Genomic DNA, 26,810 nt, shown 5'->3' with positions numbered 1-26,810 from the left:
TACCGAATAAAAAAGTATATGGTTCTGGAGAAAAAGGTTTGGGTGTATGGATAGCTAATGGTCTCAACTTTCACACGACACCAAAAAGTCCGAAAGTATTGATGATCGGGTGAACACCGCTCACTTTTGTGAAGGGTTGAAAATAAGGTTACGCAGGAATTAGCCTTTCCTTTGTGAGAAAAGTCCTTTGTAGCTTACACAATTCAATCCAAGATTTCGGCTACTTCAGGTCAATGGGTAACCTGAAGAATAAGTAGCCAACATCTGTGACCTTCCTGTTTTCAACAAGCCGTATTTGAGACAGCCGGTATTGACCCATTTCACCTGACGTCATCATCAGAATAATCTTGGATGCGCCATTTTGGTGGTCCAGGTCAACGTGTGTTATTTAGAGAAATGCGCATTTTTAGGTGACGCGGCGTTTACACGTAAGCCTATTGACCAACAACATGGTGAGCGTAGCATCAGTCGCCGCGTGTTAAAAAGTGACAATACTATTGGGCAAAGATTTCAATCATTCCGTCTGAGGCTCACTGATTAAACAGTTTCTATCATCATCACCAACCAGTGATCCACGGGAAAATGTTGCGTCATAACTACTGACCAATGTAACAAGAACTCAGTCAAGAAATAATACCAGCTTGTTCAACTTTTAAAAAATGCACTGTAATAGTTTAATGCAGTAACGAACCAAAAAATATATTATATATAGCACGTAGCAAAATCAAGTTATTGCTGTACACGTCTACATGTAAAACTATGTGCAAAAATGACCAACTATTTACAATTCTACTCTCATTCTAGCTCATTATAGACAATGTAACCTTAGCCCTGGCGGCCTTACACTTTCGTTTTGTACTACAGAGAAAGAGTCCTATATAGGGCTAATGTAACCAGTGACATCACATGTTTACAAAAGAGCCACAGAGCCTGGACTTCCTGCAGGCACCATTTGTACACAGCTCAATGGAAGAAAACATAAAATCTTGTATTTTTTGGAGATTGCACTGTCTAATTCTTATCAACTTTTGATATGATAAGAGGGGGCACATCTCAAAACTTGTCCAGCTTTTACTTTCATAATTCTCGGATTTATGTGGAAATTATGACACAAAATGTAAACTTTCCCATAGGACCTGTGTTTTTGTAAACACGTGATGTCACAGCTCACATGGTCTATTGACAAAATATTACACCACTGAGGTCATCGTTATCTCAAGAAGGCACTTACTTTTATTCGTTTGTTTATTTGGTTATTTTTGTTTATTAATATCATGCCAATCCAACAGCGCAATTACCGCCAATAACGAGATTGGGACATCATATGTATGGGGAATACCCCGCACCATCAGCTAGCGACCGAAAACTCAATCCACATGCAAGGCTTTGTGTCTCAGGTGGGATCTGAACCGAGGTACGCTGAGGTGAAAGGCAGGGAAAGAACCCACCTACAGTCGCAACAGAGCTCTCTTATAGACGTAGTAACGACCATAGAGCATAACTCAAGTAAAGAAGCTTAATAGTTATTAAACCAACAAATTCTAAAGATCCCCCTCATTCTCGGTGAACAAACACGACAAGGGAGACACAGTTACCCTTAAACAAAGGGTAACACAACTTCTCTGGAAATACAGCATTGTGTTTCCCCCAAGTTAAAGCTCTTACATATCAAGGTAGCTCATAAAGTAGCGCAGCAGAACAAGACTGATTATTTTGGCAGCTAGTTCTAGCCTGGAAATGCCCCCCCCCCTTAAAACACCAAACAAACAAACAAACGATTAAATACCCAAAGAGAAAGGAACAAAAAGACAGCCAAAAGCAAATACCGAGCACCTGCAAGACCCTATACACAAAAAGTAATTGGTAAATAAATTCCAAGATGTCCACAACAATTTGGCCAGCTTCAGAGTGTCCAGTGTCTCCACAGTATTGTTTACATCGTTCTTGTCATTTACTTAACATTATCATTTGTACACGGTTTTAAAGGCAGTGGACACTATTGGTAATTACTCAAAATAATTATTATCATAAAACCTTACTTGGTGACGAGTAACGGGGAGAGGTTGACAGTATAAAACATTGTGAGAAATAGCTCCCTCTAAAGTGACACAGTTGTCGAGAAAGAAGGTAATTTCCACGAATTTGGTTTCGAGATCTCAGATTTAGAATTTGAGGTCTCGAAATCAACCATCTAAAAGCACACAACTTCGTGTGACAAGGGTGTTTTTTTCTTTCGTTATTATCTCGCAACTTCGACAACCAATTGAGTTCAAATTTTCACAGGTTTGTTATTTTATGCATATGTTGAGATACACCAAGTGAGAAGACTGGTCTTTGACAATTACCAATAGTGTCTAGTATCTTTAACATTCACTGTGAGATAATTCATTCTTTTGCATAGGTAGTCAAGTCAAATTTAGCGGACTGTACAGCATTGAATTGTATAAAAATACAGTTTTTAAACATTATCAAAGTCTTAACATTATGCAATAATGCTCTGCCTGAAACTCCGTTACATTTAGAAATGGAATTAAATTTCCCAAGTTGCGTGTAAACTTTCTATTACTACGGAGGCCCTAATATAGGGACATGCGGTAAAAACAAATGCCAAGTATCCAAGAAATAGTCAAATTAAGGTTCTTGTTTTCGTGCGCTCGAAATAATTTCGTGCTCACCAAAAAACTATAACGTTCAAAAACGTTACTGTGAATGAAACATTTTAGCTTCAAGATTCTATACACTATTCTCATTATCCTGCCATGGATATTATTATTATACCACGGTAACGGGTTGTCAATTTTATTGGCCGAGAACCAAATCTCTTGATGTGCTCCATAGAAGATGATTGTTCAACAACAGATGATTGTTCAACAACAACAACCATTAATTGCTTATGAATATTGTATTTACGATTAAAAGTAAATGTTTGAGACGTTCAAATAGAAATGTACACCTTCAGTCATGGTCAGAGGCGACAGAATTGTGCCTGTATTCGAGCCTGACACTGTACTAAGACAACAGAGTCCATTCTCCGTTGCCCCATGCCACTGCCTTTGTGCCCCTTCAAATGTTCAAATAGAAATGTACACCTTCAGTCATGGTCAGAGGCGCCAGAAGTGTGCCTATATTCGAGCCTGACACTGTACTGAGACAACGGAGTCCATTCTCCGTTGCCCCACGCCACTGCCTTTGTGCCCCTTGAAAAGTTCAAATAGAAATGTCCACCTTCAGTCATGGTCAGAGGCGCCAGAAGTGTGCCTGTATTCGAGCCTGACACTGTACTGAGACAACGGAGTCCATTCTCCGTTGCCCCATGCCACTGCCTTTGTGCCCCTTGAAAAGTTCAAATAGAAATGTACACCTTCAGTCACGGTCAGAGGCGACAGAATTATGCCTGTATTCGAGCCTGACACCATACTGAGACAACGGAGTCCATTCTCCGTTGCCCCATGCCACTGCCTTTGTGCCCCTTGAAATGTTCAAATAGAAATGTACACCTTAGTCATGGACAGAGGTGCCAGAATTGTGCCTGTATTCGAGCCTGACACTGTACTGAGACAACAGAGTCCATTCTCTGTTGCCCCCTTTGCCTTCATGCCCCTTGCAATGTTCCAAATCAGGGGCGCCAAAAAGAGAACTCCATGGTGCCCTTGACCTTTCGAAAACAAAGTATTGGGCATGTATAGCGGTTCAAGGCAGCATTTTTACCAGCCATACCAACGCTGTCCTTAAGTTCAAATATAAATACAGGTATATACAAGTGTGACCGATACGAAACAGTGGGATCGAAGTCAGTAAAGATTAAAGTTGCACAGACTTTTATATTCCAGACATAAATAAACAACTTGAATTCTGATGAATGCTAAATAACGTTGACTTTTAAAAAGAACTTGCCAAACTAAAACGAAATGTCCCAAAAAGAAGGGACCACACATGGAATTTTAAGGCCAGGCAATCCAGATCAATTTTCTCCCGTGCCCTGGTATTGGCATTTCTCCTCACCAATGGTTAGTAGTTGGCTGTCTGGTTCTTGCTTTCACTTTGTTTCTCCACAGCATAGCCTCATTGCCTGAACATTTCTCAAATTTGGCTTGCATTTCTCCTCACCAATGGTTAGTAGTTGGCTGTCTGGTTCTTGCTTTCACTTTGTTTCTCCACAGCATAGCCTCATTGGTTGAACATTTCTCAAATTTGGCTTGCATTTCTCCTCACCAATGGTTAGTAGTTGGCTGTCTGGTTCTTGCTTTCACTTTGTTTCTCCACAGCAAAGCCTCATTGGTTAAACATTTCTCAAGTTTGGCTTGCATTTCTCCTCACCAATGGCAAGTACATGTAGTTGGCTGTCTGGTTCTTGTTTTCACTTAGTTTCTCCAAAGCAAAGCCTCACTGGTTGAACATTTCTCAAGTTTGGCTTGCATTTCTCCTCACCAATGGTTAGTAGTTGGCTGTATGGTTCTTGTTTTCACTTAGTTTCTCCAAAGCAAAGCCTCACTGATTGAACATTTCTCAAGTTTGGCTTGCATTTCTCCTCACCAATGGTTAGTAGTTGGCTGTCTGGTTCTTGTTTTCACTAAGTTGCTCCACAGCAAAGCCTCATTGATTGAACATTTCTCAAGTTTGGCTTGCATTTCTCCTCATCAATGGTTAGTAGTTGGCTGTATGGTTCTTGTTTTCACTTAGTTTCTCCACAGCAAAGCCTCATTGGTTGAACATTTCTCATGTTTGGCTTGCATTTCTCCTCACCAATGGTTTTAGTTTAAGTAGTTAGCTGTCTGGTTCTTGCTCTCTACATTTAGTCTTTCAAAGCAAAGGGGCAGTGATGGACCATTTCTCAGATATCGATTGCATTTGTCCCCTCTACCACGGCGTCAATATTTCTCTCTAAGGTTCTTGTTCTCTTCCTTTAGTCTCTCCAGAGCCTAACCTCACTGATGGAACATTTCCCAAGTATGGCTTGCATATTATTTCCCAAGTATGGCTTGCATTGTCTCTCTCCCCTTGTATTTTGCTCTAATAAGATTCTTGTTCGCTTCACTTAGTCTCTCCACAGCAAATCCTAGTTGATTGAACATTTCTAAATTTTGGAAGCTGGCTGTCTGTGTTCTTCTTCTCTTTTCTTGGTCCTTCCAAAGCAAAACCTCTTTGTGAGAACATTCTTCAAGATATGCCTTGCGTTTTATTTCTCAAGTAAGGCGTGCGTTTTCCCTCTCCCATGGTGTCAATATTTCACTCTATCAAGGTGCTTCCTCGTTCTCTTCGCTTCGTCTCCCGGAACAAATTCTTTCTGGTTTTTGGTAGTGGGCTATCTGGCTCCCATTCTCTTAGTCTCTTTCAAGTAAAATCTCATTGATGGAACATTCTTCAAGGTATGCCTTGCGTTTTATTTCTCAAGTATGGCGTGCGTTTTCCCTCTCCCATGGTGTCAATATTTCACTCTAACAAGGTGCTTCCTCGTTCTCTTCGCTTCGTCTCCCGGAGCAAATTCTTTCTGGTTTTTGGTAGTGGGCTATGTGGCTCCCATTCTCTTAGTCTCTTTCAAGTAAAATCTCATTGATAGAACAGTCTTCACGATGTGGCTTGCATTTTATTTCTGAAGTATAGCTTGCACTTGCCATGGTGTCAGTATTTGGCTTTTAGGCTTTTGTTCTCTTCTCGAAGTCTCTCCAGCTCAGCCAGCAAACCCTCATTAACGGAATACTTCTCAAGAGTGGCTTGCATCTCAATCTGTGAAAAAAATATCCACAAAATAAGTAATGAAATGTGTCCAACTGGAAAGAAAATTAAGGTATCAAAATGTCCTTCTAATTAGAAAACTTATCAGAGTGGCTTTTGTATATGTGAAGTTAATTGTTTTCCATACTACTCTAATTACAATTGTTACAATTAAAAAGACTGCACAAAAAAAGTTCATGGCCTAATGTTCCGACACCAGCAGAGTCTTCATGGGAACTTTGAGAAAGACCCCACTAGCGTCAAAACGTTAGGCTATTGACTATTTTTTCGCATTTATACCACAGGTCCTTATGGATTGAAAGCAGTTAGAAACTAATTCTATTTTATCAATAAAAAAACTACTATTAAAATATTCAGATACACTAAAGTAATCGATCTAGGACAAAACAATATCATTGAATGCACATATATATAAAAGTAAAATAACCATTGATTTAGATAAAGATTTAAAAAAAAGTTACGATTAAAATATTCAGATGACACTAAGACACTAAAGTAATCGATCTAGGACAATTTTTTTTTTAATTGAATGCACAATACATAAAAGTAAAGACCCCATTGATTTAGATAAATTAAAAAAAACATAGACATAAGATGAACTCCAATAATAGAAAACAAAAGGAAGATGGAGACACTTTTTAGAAATGTAAACAAGCCAAAGCCCCCCCCCAAAAAAAAATAAATAAAATAAAAAATAAAAAAATAAAAAATAAAAACAAAAAATAAAAAAACTGTAGTACATTATCAAATCAAATCAAATCAAATCAGTACACTATCATTTCAACACACACAGCTGAGTGAAAGACGGCTGACCTAAAACAAGAAACAACAATATTTGCATGTAAAGAATGTCAACAAATTGCTAGGCATTTGACAATAAATCATGTTTGTCTACATGTACAAGACGAATATGAACAGATTATTGGACATTCAACAATTATATTTGCATATACACTGCATGTAAAGGATGTCAACAAATTCAACAAGAAATCATGTTTGCATACACAAATTATCAACAAATTATTGGACATTCAAAAGGAGAGCATATTCATTAATCATTACACATGTAAAGAATGTCAGCAAACTGCTGAACATTCGACAAGAAATAAAGTTTGCATACGAGAAGAATATTTAAAACAGTGTGGACATTCAACAAACAAACAAATTCAGTGTAAAGGAAGTCAATAGACCTGCTGAGCATTGGAAAAGAAACAATTGGGACAGTCAAGAAACAAAATATTGCATATGGGAAGAATGTCAACAAACTGCTGAGCATTCGACAAGAAATTATGTTTGCATACAAGAAGAATATCAACAAATTGTTGTACGTTCAATATGGAATCAAAATATAAAAGAATAGGGAATAAGTTGCCGAGAAATCATCGATAAATCAAGTTTGCATACATAAAGAATTTCAACAGATTGGTGTATAAGAAATCACATTTGTATATTAAAAACAAAGTATGTCAGCAAACTATTGAGCAATCATCAAGAAATCATATTTGTTTACAGACAAGAAGAAAGACGAATTATCAACAAATAAGTGGACATTCAAAAGTAAGCCATATGTACATATATGTAAAGAGTGTCAACAAATTGCTTAAGCAATAATCAAGAATAAAGAATATCAACAAATTATTGGACATTCAACATTCAACAATCAGATTTGCATGGCTAACTTGCATACCATCAAGAAATCAAGTTTGATACATAATGAATATGAACGGATTGTTTTAAATTCAACAAGAAATCATACATGTCATTGCACACTTAAAGAATACAAATATTAAATTGGTCAGACTTCTAATTAATTGAATTTCAAAGAGAATGTTTTAGGCAAGAAACTTTCCGAATCATGATTTATTTACCTGTTGTATTTGAAACTGCCGGACCATTTCTCGCTGCAAATGTAGAATTTCTCGGTGGAAGGATTCCCTGTAAACAAGGGGAAACAAATCATGTTTAGAACATTGATACAGGGAAATATTTCAAATGAAAGTGGGCTGTTTACAACCTTATTTTGTTGATTTATTTCTTGTTTATCCGGCATGTCCTGAGGAAACCTACCTGGGTACATTTAAAATGACAAATATGAAGAAAAATATCCTCTCCAAGAGATGCTCCTTAAAGGCAGCGGACACTAGTGGTTATTACTCAAAATATTTATAAGCATAAAACCTTTCTCGGTAACAAGTAATGGGGAGCTGTTAATGGTATAAAACAATGTGAGAAACAGCTCCCTCTAAAGTAACGTAGTTTTCGAGAAAGATTTGATTTTGAGACTTCAGATTTAGAATTTGAGGTCGCGAAATCAAGCATCTGAACGCACACAACTCCATGTGACAAGGGTGTTTATTCAACGACCGATTGAGCTCAAATTTTCACAGATTTGTTATTTTATGCATGAGAAGTGAGAAGACTGGTCTTTGACAATTATCAATAGTGTCCAGTGCCTTTAATTTAAAAAACACACACACACACACACACACAAAAGAAAGACAAACAAAGTGTACTCAAAAAGGTTTGAAAGTTAAAGACAACTTCAAAAAAGGTAACTTTTTCTTACTTGAAATCCTCAAGCGATTCATCAATCATGTTCTTGATGAACTTAACCTGGAAGGGTTGTAAATCAGCACCCGCTGCAGCACCGTTATTTGCATCTCTGTAGTCAACCTGAATAATAATAATAACAATAATAAATAATAATAATATTTAACTCTTACATTACATCAACAAATAATCTCAATGCACTATCAAATAATTATTACAAATACTGGTAATCAATTAAAACAATGACAGATTAAAACACATTAAAAGCACATTAAATACAATGATACAACAATCATATACAACAATAAAATACACAAAAAGATGCATAAAAACCATAGAGCTATATATATTGACTAGAGCGCTAACTTGCTCTGCGTTTTGAAGCCACCCTGGGCGCAGACATGTTTGATGTGTTGTTGTCACGGAACTATTTTAATTTTTAGTTAAAACACACAATGCCGCGATTTTGTTACATTCGGGTTGTGCGCTTACGTACGCGACTGCTCATTCGAGTACGTCCGCACTACGAAAACCGAAAGTTTGACTTGATTGATGTATTAAAAAAAGCATACGCACCTTTTAAACATGACGCACGCAGTTTGTACGCTCATCAGCAGATTGTGCGTTCACATTTGCTGCATTTTTTGGTTCGATGACACATAGAAAAGAACAAGCGCACTATCATGCAAATAGCCGTACAATTGCCGTACAAAAATTCAAGCATTTGTATTGGTTTGTACATAAACATGGATGCGCCCACACAGCTTCAAAACCTTAGTGCGTGTATAACGAGGTGTTAGCGCTCTAGTCAATATACAAAGCTCTATGATAAAGACTCAGTTAAATTAGATAAATCGCGAATCACAAAACAAAACAATATTGCCCATAGCCTTGACTAAAATAATATGTTTTAAGAGAGAACTTAAAGGACAAAAAGAGGGTGCAACCTGCAGGTTCCTCGGACTCCCTGATGCACTGACGAGACCCCTTGATATCGCATCCCCACTCTTGGCTCTAGAAGCGCTTTCTGAAGACCCTCCAAGGAGACCCCTGCCTGGAGAAGTTGTTCTTCGACTCTGTGGAGTGCCTATAAAAATATATAAACAATATTTTATTCGGTTATGTACATAATATAGTAAGGCTTGTGGTAACACTATAAGTTATCACACAAGCGCGAGTGGAATACGGAAAAATATAGCGCTTCTGCGTCCAACTCGGCCATGGGACGCGGACGCGCTATATTTTCCGTATTTCCACGAGCGCGCATGTGATAACGTATAAATTTATCTTCAAGCAAACTTGGCGCGTGACATAGAACACACAAGACGCATGGTAGTGATATTAGCCGTGCAATATAGGTTTTGATCACCACTCCATTCTGCCAATCTGATTGGAGGATTAGCGCGTACTTGAAGATGTAATAGTAATCTCTAATCGAGTTGGGGTGGTTCTGAAAAGAAGTGTAGGTTTTAATTTGACAATTCGATAAGTATGCTCTCATCATCTTAAAAAAAAAAAGCATGCTGATCAAAACATCCAGTTAAAAAACAATCAGAACCTGGGCGGAGAGAAGCTTATGGTTAAAGAGAAGGTACACTATTGGTAATTGTCGAAAACTAGCCTTCAAAGTTTGTGTTTCTCAACATATGCATAAAATAACAAACCTGTGAAAATTTGAGCTCAATAGGTCGTCGGAGTTGCGAGATAATAATGAAAGAAAAAACACCCTTGTTGGACGAATTTGTGTGCTTTCAGATAGGAATAAAATACTTCTAGCTAGAAGTCTTTTATTATTTGAGTGAGAAATTACCTCTACTTCAAAATATATGCTACTTCAGAGGGAGCCGTTTCTCAGATTGTTTTATACTATCAACAGCTCTCCAATGCTCAGTACCAAGTCAGTTTTTAAAGACAGTGGACACTATTGGTAACTGTCAAAGACTAGCCTTGACAGTCGGTGTATCTCAACATATGCATAAAATAACAAACCTGTGAAAATTTGAGCTGAATCGGTCATCGAAGTTGCGAGATGATGAAAGAAAAATAATCCTTGTCACACGAAGTTGTGTGCGTTTAGATGTTTGATTTCGAGAACTAAAGTTCTAAATCTGAGGTCTCAAAATCAAATTCGTGGAAAATTACTTCTTTCTCGAAAATTATGGCACTTCAGAGGGAGCCATTTCTCACAATGTTTTATGCCACCAACCTCTGCCCATTACTCGTCACCAAGAAAGGTTTTATGCTAATAATTATTTTGAGTAATTACCAATAGTGTCCACTGCCTTTAAGTTAAATTTGTTTTGATTAATTACCAAACGTGTACCTTCCCTTTAAGTGTCTTGCTCAAGGAGACAAGTGTCCTGACCGGGATTCTAACCCACATCCCGATGACTTAACCACCAGAGCTTGAAGCTCCTAACCACTCGGCCACGATACCCTACTCACTTGACACAGCGGAATAGTGACTTACCGAATGGCTTAGCATCGCTCTCAGTCACTCCAATCGTCCTGGCTGTCCTTGGAGATAAAAGAGCCACAGCTGCTGGCTGAGCTGTAACCTGCAACCTCACTGGCTCGTTGGGGCTCAAGGAAAGCTCTGGTCCACTTATGGGCGACACCGACCCCGGTAATAAAGCGGCCTGGCTCGTAAGGGACTTACTACGTCCCCGCTCGGGACTGCTCTTCCTGTCAAGATTTAGTACTGGTTTGGTAATAGCTGGCTGACTGCTGGACGAGTTTGATCTGACGCTCTATTAAAGACAATCATGAAAGAATCAAGTGGAAGTTAATACAATACGTATAAAGTAAGAGCACCTGCAGCCGATTTCACGAAATGCTAGACTATCTCGAGTAAGAACGAGTAACTCGTCCTAACTTAGGATCAATCTTAAGATCTGCATGCTACAGTGCAGGGTTGGGACTCGTCCTAAGTCCTAAGATTAATCCTAAGTTAGGAAGAGTTTGGTGAAATTGACGGCTGGACCCTGAAACTCTACTTGCATTGACGAGTCAGGCCAATACCTGGTTATGGGAGACTTTTGGGACGCTTGGTGGCAGCAGACTTACCAGGTAAAATACATTGTTCTCGGTCATGTGCGCACGCTCAGAACTGCGTAAACAATGGAAATTTGCCTGGTAGGTCTGCTGCCACCTAGCGTCCCAAAGTCTCCCATTGCATTCATACCACAGGTCCTTATGGATGGAAAGCAGTTTGAAACAACTCATTCTATTTTCTCAATAATTGCGATGACATCATGGCCCAATTTCTGAAGCTGCTTAAGCATAACATTCTGCTTAAGCAAAATAATCCATGCTTAGTAAAACCCGAATATGGGCCAAGACTCCACTCAATTGTAATGCTAAGTAAACAATAGCTCAATACCAGTCACAAGCAATGTATATGGCATGAAACTTTGGCGGGTAACATGTGAAAAATATAAATTTAAAAAATTTAGATTTTCGCCAAGGGAAAACAAATCGGAAATCCTACTTAAATACCCTGGACACTATTGGTTATTGTCAAAGACCAGTCTTCTCACTTGGTGTATCTCAACATATGCATAAACAAAAAAAACCTGTGAAAATTTAAGCTCCATTGGTCGTTGAAGTTGCGAGATAATTATGAAAGAAAACACACCCTTGTCACACGAAGTTGTGTGCGTTCAGATGGTTGATTTCAAGACCTCAAATTCTAAATCTGAGGTCTCAAAATCAAACTCGTCGAAAATTACTTCTTTCTCGAAAACTATGTCACTTCAGAGGGAGCCTTTTCTCACAGTGTTTTATACCACCAACCTCTCCACATTACTCATCACCAAGTAAAGTTTTATGCTAATAATTATTTTGAGTAATTACCAATAGTGTCCACTGCCTTTAAACAGAAAAAATATAATGCCTGGTATAATGTGATTGTTGTTCACCTTAATTGCATTTGAGGATGACGTGACAGAAGTTCCATTGTAGAGGTCTACATCTAGAGGGAAATTCTTGGTGGCTGATTGGGGTAGTACACCTGGGGAAGACTGCGGTTCTAAATCTACTGAGCCTATCGGAGTTCTCCGGGAGGAAGTATTGGAGGTGTTCTCCGACAGCGGTGAGAAAAAATCTGCAAGAGATTTCAAAGAGTTACATGCTTCAAATAATTCAGAAGGCTTGAAACAAATGTACCATGATAGCCAATGTTGGCTGCATGTCAAGGTTGCTTGAAAATAAAGTCATTATCACACACAGTGCTGGTGGAATACACAAAAGAACTTGTCCTCATTGGATGCTGAAGTGCTCCGCTAGGCTACAGTATTTTTGTTCAGTATACTCCACTCTAGCCTGTGTGATGACTAACATTAGTAGTCCAGTTTTGTTCCATACCATCCGCCCTGGTAATAGTTAAAAAGCAGGACAGTTCTTTTCAGAACTGAGAAGTCTCCCGAACCTCCGATTATCTACTCAGCGGCAGTAGAATAAAACAAGACGGTTCTCTAAGAACAAACTCTACCTGGCAAGAAGATACACACATGGTGTTACCGCAAACCAAATATACATTGATACCTCACCATGCAATGCCTCAAATCCTATATAACATTATTATCATTACAATCTGCCAACTGTCAAGTCACACAGCGGTGAATTATCTACGACAGGTTCAATGGCTCACATAATCAGCGTTCTGTATACCACTACATGTATGTGTAGAATTTAAAAGGCTATTCATAAATACCTTGAATTCGTCTCGACTTTGGCTCGGTAAAATTATCAAGAACCAGGCCTCGTTGGGTTTAAACCACTAGTTGAAAACCTCTTCACCACACATTGATTCCCTTATTAACCTTCTGGAGCTAGTAAATCCACAAAAATATGAGAAAGCCTTACCTGGTAGACTGTCTTTCTTTTGGGTTGCGGGGGTGCCGTCTGCTTTACCCATTGTGTTTGGTCGGCCAATGTGGTTGACATTATCTGTAATTCTAGCACCTGCAATAAAGCACATTGAAATTATCACCAAACTCAAACTCAATTTGTCCATGTTTCAAAATACAGAAGTGGAATGAATGCACTCTTTTAAAGACACTGGACACTATTGGTAATTGTCAAAGACCAGTCTTCTCACTTGGTGTATCTCGACATATGCATAAAATATCAATTGGTCATGGTTGTCGGAGTTGCGAGATAACTCAGAAAGAAAAAAAACACCCTTGTCACACGAAGTTGTGTGTGTTTCGTTGGCTGATTTCAAGACCTCAAGTTCTAAATCTGAGGTCTCAAAATCAAATTCGTGGAAAACTATGGCACTTCAGAGGGAGCCATTTCTCACAATGTTTTATACCATCAACCTCTCCCTATTACTCGTCACCAAGAAAAGTTTCATGCTAATAATTATTTTGAGTAATTACCAATAGTATCCACTGCCTTTAAACGCCAACGATGTATATTTATATTTTTATATTATATTTATTGGTTTAGTTCATACAAAAACATTCAAAAGGAATGAACAGTATGACAACCAATGGGTTGCACTAAAACTTGACCAGTAAAACAAATTTCAATTATTATCTCACAACTTCGAAGACCAGTTGAGTTCAAACTTTCACAGGTTTGTTATTTTGTGCATAGTTGAGAAGATGATCTTTGACAATTACCAAATATGTCCAGTGTCCTTAAGTGGGTTTCAGTTTACTTGTTCTTATTTATAACTAATGTTTTGATCAATTATTGTGTAATTGTTATTATAAACTGAGTTTACAGTACTAACACACATCGGTGTAAGGGTAAAAACCAAAATTAATATTATTATAAACTAATATAACTGCAGACATAGTTTTATCTCCTTTTAAAAAAAAAAACGATACCTGTAAATACCATTGTAGAGAACAAATAATAATATTAATAATAGTGGCTTCTTATATAGCGCTCAGGTCCGTCACGCAGTGACACTCATGGCGCTTCAACATTGTTACCCCTGGTCACTGGGCCTTAAATTATTCCTTAAACCATCTCAGCTCCCTGGGGAGTATACAGCCTGTGCCAACAAATATGTAGCGCAATCAAGGCTAATCAATCACAAGAACCATCTCTGCCCTAACAGGTACCCATTTACCCCTGGGTGGAGAGAAGCAATTATAGTGAAGTGTCTTGCTCAGGGACACAAGCGTCACGACCGGGATTCGAACCCAAACTCCGCTGTACAGAATCACCAGAGCTTGAATTCGGTGCTCTTATCCACTCGGCCACGACACCCCAAAATAAACACACCAAAAATAAAAAAAATAAAAAAAAAATACTGTGATTCCATACCTTCTCTAATCGGTGAGATGATATCCTGATTCTCGATGTTATCTCTTGGTGTTCCAAGCCTGTTGGAATCATTACCAGCTTCCTCTAGCGATTTACCGGCACTACTAGACGGATTCGTGGAAGACTTGCTTATCTTCTGAACGGAAGGGGCAACCTGAGCCACTCCGGGGCTAACCTGGGGGAGTTTACGCCCTGCTGATACCGACTGTACAGGCTTAGCACCTTTGCTACCTACACCATTACTCTGTTGATGGAAGAAGAGAAAAGTTAAAAAACTTGCGATCTTCATCTGAAATAAAAAGTTGCATCCCCTTAAGATGATCCCCCTTGCTGCATATGTCAGGGGTGAGAGTCATTACTAACGAAAAAGTCTGAAACTTGGATAAACATTCAAAGGTATGTTGAAATGATGCCGTTTCTACTGTTTGGTAACCCCTGAGGTTATAGATTCCAAGGAGCTTTTGTAAACAGTGTCCAAAGCACTAGAGAAGTAGACAAATGAGCAGGATTTCTTTATTTGTGAACAAAAATATTGCCTGATTTTCTTCACCAGGCCGAAATAAAAAGTTTGAATTCAACCAAAAGTCTGAACAATCTCATCTCTGAAATGTGCAACACCTTGTTTGCGACAATAGTCTGCTTCAAACTACAGTTTCTCTGCCCTCACAGGTACCCATTTACCCCTGGATGAACAGAAGCAATTCTAGTTACAATTTTTCCTCCAGGATGTTGCTGTTTTGATCATGCGACACCAATCCTGAAGAGTCTATGGGTCAAGATCTCAATCTTAAGATCCTTCTATAAGAGATGTTAAATTTGAATCGGGGATAAAGAATATTCATTTTGGTTTTTTTACCCATACACTGATGTGTGTTAGCACTTTATACTCAGTACTTTCCCGGGTCCTGTGAAAAAATATCACAGGCATGTTACTCGGGTGGGATTCAAACCCAAGACCCTTGCAATTCTAGAGCAGTGTCTTACCAACTAGACTATAGAGGTTGCGCGGTAGCTTAAGGCAGTTTGAATCTTATATGTTTTGGCAGCGGGTATCGCGTATATAATAGATGTTAAATTTGCATCTGGGATAAAGAATATTAATTTTGGTTTTTACCCATACACTGATGTGTGTTAGCACTTTATACTCAGTACTTTCCCGAGTCCTGTGAACAAGCATCACAGGCATGTTACTCGGGTGGGATTCGAACCCAAGACCCTTGCAATTCTAGAGCAGTGTCTTACCAACTAGACCACCAAGATTGCCCGGTGGCTAGAGGCTACTTATGTTCTACAGCCTCAATGCCTCAGCCCCTTTATTTCTCACTGACCATCAAAGAACCTGTCAGAAAATCTGCGTTCCTGTTTCCAAACTTCATTTTATTTTGCATTCAAAGAACTAAACACAGTTGGGGGGGGGGGGGATCGTGCCTCTTCTATCAAAGCACCAAGGATGTGGAATCATCTTCCTAAGAACATCAGGCAATCTACTTCAGAAGCCAATTTCAAAACCTTTGCTTAAAGGCAGTGGACACTATTGGTAATTACTCAAAATAGTTATTAGCATAAAACCTTACTTGGTAACGAGTTATGGGGAGAGGTTGATAGTTATAAAACATTGTAAGAAACTGCTCCCTCTGCAGTAACATAGTTTTCGAGAAAAAAAGTATTTTTACACAAAATTGATTTCAAGACCGCACATTTTGAATTTGAGGTCTCTAAATTAATCATCTGAAAGCACACAACTTCGTGTGACAAGGGTGTTTTTTTATTTCATTGATATCTTGCAACTTCGGTGACCGTTTTAGCTCAAATGTTGAGATACACCAAATGAGAAGATTGGTCTTTGACAATTACCAATAGTGTCCAGTGTCTTTAAATCTCACCCTTTTTTCCAGAGTCTACCGTACTGTGCTATGAGCATTGACTGTTGGATCGGTGCCATATAAGTTTAACGATTTATTGAATGATTGATTTTGAGAGAGACAACCCCAATCTTACCCTTGCAGTCGGCGCATGCTGGAATCGCACAGACTGCACAGATGACTTGTGAGCACTGAAGACATTTAATGGGGTAGAGCCCATCCTCAAGTCAAAGATATACACCTTGCCTCGCGTTGAACCTACAGCCAGCGTGGCACCATCATGCATGCAAGCAATGGACGTCAGAGGTGACTCAACTGTCATACTTCGGATGATTCTTCAGGTCAGAAGAAAGACAGAAAAAAACAACAATTTTTTATTAAATTTTAATGAAAAGAAAATTGTGTTACGTTCTTGTTTATTGATAAAGCAGTATGCTTTTAAGGGGGGCTCTAAAGTGGAATTCAGTTTGTGTTGCACTCATTTTCCAAAAGATAAAGCCCTATAATAGGAAAGTGTGAAAAACAGAAGTCTCTAATCTCACGCTAGAAAGGTACACAAACAACAACTGTATTTGATTCCAGTTCACCGCAATCACCAACAACCTAATACAGTCAATAATGTCACATTTCAAATATATTGGTCTGTACATTTTTGCACGGAAAGTTCATTAGTTCTTTCCTCAATTTGAATGAAATTCAATCAAAGCGTCATTGAGTATGAGATTTTGACTACTTCAGATGCGAAATTCCTCTTTGACATGAACAGAAACATTTTTGTTGTTGATACTACTTCTGAGTAGTTTTACATGTTGAATAACGCACGTTTCTGGCCTTGAATAACACAGATGCCACGGCCTTGGTTGCCCCCTAGTCTTGGTGCCCCTTCAAAAGAGTCATAGACTTTAAGAGTTGCTTATGGAAGTGCCCATTGCACACAAAAATGGCCTTGCCCGCTCAAATATGAAACTCCACACCTAATGATACTAACCCCTTGCCAAGTACGTCGTAGCAGACGATTCTCTTATCCAGACCGGTACTCATCAGCAGCATGTCATTGACTGGTGAGAACGCCAGCCCTGTAGCCGGTGCCCTGTGAGCATCTCGGAATGTCGTAATGGGCTTACGGGAGTTGGTGTCCCACATGGTCAGGCCACCATCATCAGACACGGAGGCCAGCATGGATTTCTTGAGGAGCGAGTACTCCAGAGAGCGGACACTCTATAAAGGAAAATGAGTAAACGGGAGAGGTTGATAGTATAAAACATTGTGAGAAACGGCTCCCTCTGAAGTGGCTTAGTTTTTAGAGAAAGAAGTAATGTTCAACGAATTTGATTTCGCGACCTCAGAATTAGATTTTGAGGTCTCGAAATCAAGTATCTGAAAGCACACAACTTCGTATGACAAGGTTGTTTTTTCTTACATTATTATCTCCCAACTTCGACGAACGAATGAGGACCAATTTTCACAGGTTTGTTACTTTACGCATATTATGTTGAGATACACCAAGTGAGAAGACTAGTCTTTGACAACTACCAATAGTGTCCAGTGTCTTGAACTCTTTCAGTGCCAGTTATTTTTTTTTGCAATTTAAACCTGAAAATAATGCCCAGAATATTAACGATTTTTGAAGGGCCTATATCTTCTGTGTACACGTGCAGCCATTACGTATGTCATGCACTTTGTGCATAGTGCAATTATTATAAACGCAATAGTATGTTATGAGCTACGGATATAACAAGGAAAATGAGCCAGTCCGGAGGACCTCGTATTTACGAGAGTCTGCTGTACTGTGGAAGTGTCGTGGCCGAGCGGTTCAGAGCACCAAATTCAAACTCTGGTGTTTCTGATCAGCAGAGTGTGGGTTCGAATCCCCAGCCGTGACACTTGTGTCTTTAAGCAAGACACTTAACCATTGCTTCGTCCTTCGGATGGGACGTAAAGCCATTGGTCCCATGTGCTGTGTAACGCATGTTAAAGAATCCAGTGCACTTTTCGAAAAGAGAAGGGGTTCGCCCGGTGTTCCTGGCTGTGGCTGCTGTATGCGCCGTAGCACCTTGTAAACCTTTATAAGGTGCTAAATAATTGGGTCTCAAAATTCATCACTGCAATTACCTATCTTTCTGAAAGTTTGTATATTATACTCAGCGCATTGAGTACCTTGTTTGGTAGATACGTGCGCTATATAAGACTTTGATATTATTATTATTATTACTATTATTCGGTTCCAAGTAGAGGATTCTTTACCTGGGTTTTGGGTGCGATGAGAGGGCTGCTAGCCTGACCAGAGACGACATTATGAAGTAAGATTTCTCCACTGGCTGAGCCCGACGCAATATAGGTGTCATTCCAGTTGAATATCGCGCAGGTCACTGAATCTTGGTGACCCTTAAATTACAAGACAACAAATTAATCATTTCCTGATCGATTAAAAAATTTGTGATTAAAAGTTAGTCAAAGTGTGTAGAAACTATAAATAAATAGTAAACTTACGGGTTCAACCATGTGTAAATCTCTTAGGGCGAGTGTTGGCTCTGAAAAGAGGGGGTTGGGTCTTGACATTTCGAACGGTATACTGTGCTCGTCTTCAGGAGTCAACACTACCCCTAAGAAATTTACATATGGTTGTACCTGCAAGTTTACTATTTGTTTATAGTTTCTTCTTATTTCTCCACACCATGCAAAGCTTCAAACAATATAGTTAGTCAACGTGTTTATCTTCGTCAACAGATTCATGAGGAGTGTAAATAAATTACTGGAAACAGCATAACAACAGAACAGCCGTGTCAAACGTATCTTGAATACAGTCAGAGGGGTCACATGTACATAGAATTAATTTAAGCAGGGTGTAGTGAATTATAAAGTATTGATGTTCTAATACCTTATAGTCACCATGTATATAATACAGGAATTCCGCCGGAATAAACCACATGGGCGATTCCATGGTTAGTCGCATTACACTTTTTAGTGTCATTTCTTGATCTTGGTGCTAGTAGTTCTATGTGAGATATTATTTCCACTAAGTTTATAGACTGATTTGTACTTGACACCCAAGGCTTTTAAGTGATGATATTAAAAATGTTGTGGGCGTTGTACTCTGGATGTTATAGCTTTGTAAAAAGCGGTTAGTCGCATTACACAAAAAGGACATGATAAAAAATACACTTGTCTCAATTCAAAAGTTTCCTCAAACTAAAAAACTTGCAAAGGTTTTACTACATTTAGCACACATCTCTTATACATTAGTATCCAACAGGATACTTACAAATAGTCAGCAACTTGAACTTTTAGGTTTACGTGGCAAAACCATGGTTAGTCGCATTACGGTTAGTCGCATTACACGTTTCCACTCAATTTAGCCACGCCTACGTGGAGCCCAAGCTGAGTTCTTATTTGGCAAAATTGGGTTCATTCCTTGTCAACAACTAAAAATAAATTGGTTTCGTATGTTAGCTATAACTTCTAAGGGGAAAGAAAGTTGTGACAAAAACTTGATTTTTTGGTGTCATGTCCATGTTTGCTTGGAATTGCCCACATGTATTAAGTATATTTTTGCATGATATACTCTCTTTTCCTTTTAGATAACAGTCTACTGGACCGCAACATATGGCTGAATTCATTTTTGACATCAACTTTACAGAATAAAATCATGAACTATCCCAGGTGATAAATTTTCTGGAATGAGGTCTGCCAAATAACATATCTTTTTACTTCTATTAACTACTTGATGATGACATATTTATGCAATTTATGTAACACTACAGCAGCTATCCAGCCAAGCAAGCAAGTGACCTACATATGTATAAATGTAATCAAGTGGGCGTTCCTGCGTAGACTAATAAAAGAAACTACCCTCTCATACACAGGAAGTCACAAAATTGTTACTTTCCACTTAAGTAACTTGCCCTGATTGGTAACCTGCTAGAATGAGTAACTCACCTAACTTTTACGTTTATGCATTACAAACAACAAAATGTGGTCAACAAACTTGAAGGTTTATTGGTCATTATTTCCTGTTGAACTGCTGACTATGTCATATCCTTCTTATATTCCTAGTTAACTTTGCCCGACACATTGTACAGTTTTAATTACTTGAAAGTTGTTTATGAAAAAAAGGAGATGTTTTGAGTTATAAATAAAAATTCTGAATGTCTGTGATATGAAAATAAATGTTGCATGTTGTATGGCGTTTGAATGAAATTTGGGAGGCAATGTCCCTGTTTGTTCTGTAGTCAGGTAGTAGACATTTTAGGCAACTCGGTGTCAATACTTTTTATATAAATTCCATTTCTCACCGTGTACGTTTTCTTCAGCTTCCTGGACTTGAGATCCCAAATGCTGACGATGCGGTTCTTGCCACCGGACAAAAGGTAGCGGGATGTTGAGTTGAAGGAGACACAAGTCTGTTTTTCCTGCAATGGAATGATTTTGATTAGAAATCGTGTTATTTTTGTTGTGCTATCCAAATATGGTGAACAGCAACATAAAATCATGGAAGTGTCGTGGCTGAGCGGTTAAGAACACCGAATTCAAACTCTGGTGTTTCTGATTAAAAGAGTGTGGGTTCAAATCCCCAGCCGTGACACTTGTGTCCTTAAGCAAGACACTTAACCTTTGCTTCGTCCTTCAGATGGGACGTAAAGCCATTGGTCCCAAAAGAACCCAGTGCACTTATCGAAAAACCTCATGCGAGACCTCAAACAAATCAAATTACTTCTTTCTCAAAAATTACAGTACTTCAGAGGGAGCCGTTTCTCACAATGTTTTATACTATCCACAGCTCTCCATTACTTGTTACCAAGAAAGGTGTTATGCTAATAATTATTTTGAGTAATTACCAATAGTGTCCACTGCCTTTAGTGTGAAGTACATGCATGGACTAGAGAAAAAGCTGACGGACCAGTGAACTGACAAGCATACTGGTCTTACTGGCTAGTCACTGAAAAAGTAATTGGCAAACTCTAAAAGGACCAATGAAAATCCTCAAAGTTAGTACAACGTTTCTTTTCGTGGGTGACAATCTCTCAAATTTCAGACGCCAAAAATAACTAGTTCTACTTGCTTGTTTGTTTTATACCTATTTGTACAAAAACAAAATTACAGGAATATTGGTTACAAGAAAATAAATAAAGTTATAAATACTAAACCAGAGGAGGTAACCCTCCTGTATATGAGCACCCAAACTGCTGTAAAATGCTGTAAGAAAACATGTATTAAATAATAATTAAGCATTAAAAGCAGTGGACACTATTGGTAATTTTCAAAGACTAGCCTTCACAGTTAGTGTATCTCAACATATGCATAAAACAACAAACCTGTGAAAATTTGAGCTCAATCGGTCATCGAACTTGCGAGATAATAATGAAATAAAAAAACACCCTCTGTCACACTAAGTTGTGTGCGTTTAGATGGTTGATTTCCAGACCTTAAGTTCTAAATCTGAGGTCACGAAATCAGATTCGTGGAAAATTACTTCTTTCTCGAAAACTAGGGCACTTCAGAGGGAGCTGTTTCTCACAATGTTTTATACCATCAACCTCTTCCCATTTCTCGTCACCAAGAAAGGCTTTATGCTAAAAATTATTTTGAGTAATTACCAATAGTGTCCACTGCCTTTAAAATAATTAAAATTATTAAACTTACCCCCTCTGCTAACTCAATAATATTTGATGCTGCGCTTCTGACAAACGTAAGAACCACTTTATCACCAGAACTGCCGGCACTTGCTAAAATCTGATGTGAATTTACTGGTCAAGGAAACAAGGTGATATATTTCACTATTTGCTGCATTTGAATAATATGCAAACAACCAATAGATTATTGTGTTTAAACACAAGTACATGAATGTATCCTTGTTCGCACTAAACACAATGTCCGAGAATAATAATAATAACAACCACCATTAAAGATAGTGGACACTATTGGTAATTGTCAAAGACCAGTCTTCTCACTTGGTGTATCTCAACATATGAATGAAATAACAAACCTGTTTGAGTTAAATTGGTCGTCGAAGTTGCGAGATAATAATGAAAGAAAAAACACCCTTGTCACACGAATTTGTGTGCGTTTCGATGGTTTGATTTCTCAAGTTCTAAACTTGAGGTCTCGAAATCAAATTCGTGGAAAATTACTTCTTTCTCGAAAACTACGTCACTTCAGAGGGAGCTGTTTCTCACAATGTTTTATACTATCAATCTCTCCCCATTACTCATTACCAGGAGAGGTTTTATGCTGATAATTATTTTGAGTAATTACCAATAGTGTTCACTGCCTTTAAAGCGCATAGACCTAAGCATCGGCATCAATGCGCTGTAACAAACATTAACAATCTTATAAAGCTACAAAAATAGACAATCTAAAAATACCTCAGTTGATGTTCCAGGTGAAATTTGGTTGAGCTCCTCAAACTTGATTTGCTAACCATGTCAATCGAAAATGTAAAATTTACTTGGAACTTTGCAAAGGGCACCACAGCAAAAGCAAAGGGCACCATGGTAATGGGAGACTTTTGATTGAGATGATATAACACAGGCCTGTATGCTTCGTTTTTGAAAGGGCAAGGGCACCAAGGCATTTTCTCCTTGAATTAAAAGAGCACCCTATGCGGAAATTTCTAATGTGGCATTTCAAGGGCACCAAGCAGGGGTGAGAGTCATTACTAAAGAAAAAGTCTGAAACTTGGATACAAATTCAAAGGTATGTTGAAATGATGTCATTTCTACTTTTGGGTTACAGATTCCAAGGAGCTTTTGGAAACAGTATACAAAATACTAGTTTTAGAGAAGTAGACCAATAAGCAGGATTTCTTTATTTGTGGGAAAAATATTGTCTGATTTTCTTCACCAGGCTGATATAAAAAGTCTGAATTCAGCCAATAGACTGAACAATCTCATCCCTGACCAAGGCAATGACCAGGGGGCATGGAGGCAATCGCCTTCGTTAGCTCTTTGAAGTATCAGGCCTGCGTTGGGTTATTTTGAGACCTGGGCTGGGTTACTTTAGCAAAGGATATTGTTATGACTCCAGCATAGTGAGGAGATGCCGCTGGTGTGTGGAGAGAACTGATGACTGGGTGTTGAGCTGCTTGCCACATCCCAAAGTTTGATGTCTTCTCCTCCGGAGGCAAGCTTCAACCCATCCTCCATGGTGACTACCCTAGGCTCTATAGATGCATCTACCTCACATTAGCGGAGTTCTGTTGGAGAGTCAGCCTTGCTAAGAATAAAAACCAACCAATGGGAGAGATATTTATGCCAATTACTTGGCGGTGCCATGATGATGATGTTAAAGGAACACGTTGCCTTTGATCAGTCGAGTTGGTCTTTGAAAAGCGTTTGTAACCATTTGTTATAAAATGCATATGATTAGAAAGATATTTTAAAAGTATAATATAATGATCCACACAAGTATCACTCGAAATTGCGTGGTTTTCCTTTTACCTCGTCCACAAACACGGTCGGCCATTTATGGGAGTAAGATTTTTGACTCCCATAAATGGCCGACAGTGTTAGTTCGCAAAGTAAAAGGAAAACCACGCAATTTCGAGGCAAGTGTGTGTGGATCATTGTATTCTACTTTTAAAACATCTTTCTACCCATATGCATTTCATAACAAACGGTTACAAACGCTTTTCAAGACCAACTCGTCCAATCCAAGGCAACGTGTTCCTTTATCTGAACTGAAGCGCATGATCGATCATGAGTGCTGATTCGAACAAATGTCTGCCACCACCTTTTCATTCTTAATGAAATACGGTACATAAGTATTTAACCTGAATAAGTATAATCTATAATACTACAAAATTAGATATTTGTTTTTGTAGAAGTGAGTGAAAAAGTGGTGGCATTATACTATAAATTTTTCCACAATCATTTTGTTATTCAGATTGGATCATGGTGCATGCATGCTTCTTTTAATCTTAATTAAGACTTTAATTGCAGCACTGGTGCTAGTTGATGAATGACAACAAAACAAAAAACATAGGGCCTACAGGGTACAGGGTACATACAAAAATGTTAAAGGCAGTGGACACTATTGGTAATTACTCAAAATAATTATTAGCATAAAACCTTAATTGGTAACTAGTAATAGGGAGGGGTTGATAGTATAAAACCTTGTGAGAAACGGCTCCCTCTGAAGTGATGTAGTGGGACAAGGGTGTTTTGTTCTTTCATAGTTATCTCACAACTCCGAAGACCGATAGAGCTCAAATTTTCACAGGTTTGTTATTTTATGTACATGTTGAGATACACCAAGTGAGAAGAATGGATTTTGACAATCACCAATAGTGTTCACTGTCTTTATTTAACACAGTTTTGAAAATATTCCGTATGGCGCCACCACTTTTTCATTCGACTTCGATATGAAATAATAGTATCTAATTTACCTATTAAATAAGATCCCTTGTTGTAAAAATGAGTGAAAAGTGGTAGACCATACATAGTTATCCCACAATTTTACCAGAGACATTATGGGAGAGAAATTGTTCGTCCTGTCGGAAATGAATGGCGTTTGGCTTTAGTCGTGCACACAAATTAATGCACATAACAATTAAACATTAATCACACATGACACACTCAGCTGTACTGTAGTGTACGATGGTGTGTAGCACAGAACTGTCTTGCACTTTGCCTGCCATATGAGTAATTGGCAATTTTATACCTATTTTGTCACAATTATTACAAAATTACACTTTGAAGATACTCACCAACATTTAGACATGAACAACCATCTGTAGCAGTTGCAAGTCAAGAATGTTAAACTCAAGAAATTCTACATTTATCGCTTGGTTGTTTGTTTTTTTCACGTTTGAACGATCCCATACCGCCAGTTTCTAGTTCGTCTGAATTGAACACAACAGCGCCCTCTCTTGATCAAATATTTCATTAAGTTCTGAAAAGACATTCGAGGCTGCCGGGGGGGGGGGGGGCTCACAACGAGGCGGGCAAGGTCTTGTTATATAGCTCTATGGCCAAAGCCCAAGTTATGAGCCGGTTTCCCGGGGCAAATCTGCCCCTCCGGAGAACCTGTCCCCCATAATGGGAAACTAACATGGGCTGAAGAAGGAGGGGGGTTCAAAAGAGGGCGCTCTCAGTGTACATAGTTCGTCAACTTGGGGGGGGGGGGTCTGAATCTCCGGAGGAAAGGTAGGCGATTCTATCCCCGAGGAAACAAACATGGGCTGAATGAGGATGTTTCAAAGTTTGTACACAGTTCGCCGTATGGGGGACAGAGTGTCCGGGGGGTACAGAATCTCTTGCCACAGTTTTTCCCCCAAAAAATTTAACGGCTAAAGTTCCAGACGGAATCAAAAACTGATGCGATTATCTGATGGACACGCGTATGGTGTGATCCTAGTGGGACACTCTCATCACCCGCACGGGGGTTGAACGTCTACTACAAGGGCAAACGGAGTTCACTTGCGGGCGGCACACAGGACAATCCCCGGAGACACACTTTCCTCGGCATTACAGGTAGTACAGTCTGTGATGACAGAATCTCAAGGGGGGAAGACTTTTCCAGGAGTTACAACACTAATGACCTGTGTATATAATAGCTTCATGGTTATTCAACTGGCTCTACATGTTTCATGGCGATAAGTGGTTCTTGTTGTCGAGACTATGGATGATGGTGATTATTGACGCATGAGGGCGTAAGCTGCTCCGGTCCAGCCCTTAAGTTATAGCATTCCTCCGTGCTATACATGAAACTAACACTGCATAAAGTATTTTATAAGAAGTGAAAAGACCTTAAGGGCAGCTCTGATCCACTGGTATGAAGGTGTTGGTGTGGGGGGGGGGGGGGGTTGCAGTTATTAACCATGAGTTCACAACTGGATTCCACATTGTTGATTACAAAGTTGAATTACGAGTGCGATGTGAAACAAAACATAATACATGTTTAATGGTTAGCCTTGAAAGCGAAGTGACAACAATTTATTAAGAATTTGGAACGAAGGCCTACACTATTTAACTCAAAATTGTGCTGTACAATAATGTAACCGATTTGTACAAATTAGAGGAGCCCTACCATAGAGCTTATGAGCCCAGCACACATATCCATCCACGCAATTTCAATGAACACGCAACATCCTCACATCTCGAGAAGACGATCAGAGCATACTGATCGAAACGTCGAGTTGAAACCAACGGTTCTTGTCAGAACCACCCCAACTCATTTACAGATAGTCATTACATGGTGTTACCGCAAACCTGTCCATGCCGTATATTTCCACCATGCAAAGTTTCAAATCCTACCCAAGTTTAATGATGGTCAACATTAACGAAAACCAAACCCAAAACAAAACAAAATCCAGCTATAATGGTCAATCTATGAAAGGTGAGGTGTAAGGCAACAATGATAACCCCCTCCCATTTCTTTTAA

At 38.8% G+C, this 26,810-nt stretch overlaps 1 protein-coding gene across 2 annotated transcripts; it reads right to left on the bottom strand.

Moving 5' to 3' along the window:
• Positions 1-671: 671 nt before the first annotated feature.
• On the bottom strand, positions 672-25,260 carry LOC139954480 (protein NEDD1-like). 2 transcript variants are annotated; one of them, XM_071954294.1, is made up of 15 exons: positions 25,135-25,260; positions 23,440-23,642; positions 22,071-22,165; positions 20,723-20,839; positions 18,675-18,815; positions 17,419-17,648; positions 16,567-16,765; positions 14,569-14,812; positions 13,150-13,248; positions 12,204-12,388; positions 10,754-11,033; positions 9,231-9,370; positions 8,300-8,406; positions 7,602-7,668; positions 672-5,724 (listed from the first exon to the last, which is right to left on the bottom strand). In XM_071954294.1, exons 2-15 carry the CDS (start codon positions 23,570-23,572, stop codon positions 5,620-5,622), a joined length of 2,142 nt encoding a protein of 713 aa, XP_071810395.1. In that variant the 5' UTR covers positions 23,573-23,642; positions 25,135-25,260; the 3' UTR covers positions 672-5,619. The 2 variants fall into 2 exon arrangements, with proteins under 2 accessions (XP_071810395.1, XP_071810396.1); XM_071954295.1 differs by having other exon boundaries at positions 23,440-23,638; positions 25,135-25,256.
• Positions 25,261-26,810: the final 1,550 nt, after the last annotated feature.

The sequence above is a fragment of the Asterias amurensis genome, chromosome 2 (genome assembly GCF_032118995.1).
Source record: "Asterias amurensis chromosome 2, ASM3211899v1".
Lineage (NCBI taxonomy): Eukaryota > Metazoa > Echinodermata > Asteroidea > Forcipulatida > Asteriidae > Asterias > Asterias amurensis.
Note: the sequence above shows the minus strand (reverse complement) of the source record. Positions and strands in the feature narration are given on the sequence as shown.

Bases quoted from the DNA above. Each gene is read 5' to 3' on its own strand.
- LOC139954480 (XM_071954294.1), bottom strand. From the start codon at position 23,572: ATGGAGGATGGGTTGAAGCTTGCCTCCGGAGGAGAAGACATCAAACTT. The intron at 16,766-17,418 runs GTTAGTATCATT...TCTGACCTGAAG, and splicing joins TACGACGTACTTGGCAAGGG to AATCATCCGAAGTATGACAG. The intron at 5,725-7,601 runs GTAAATAAATCA...TTTTTTTCACAG, and splicing joins GGCAGTTTCAAATACAACAG to ATTGAGATGCAAGCCACTCT.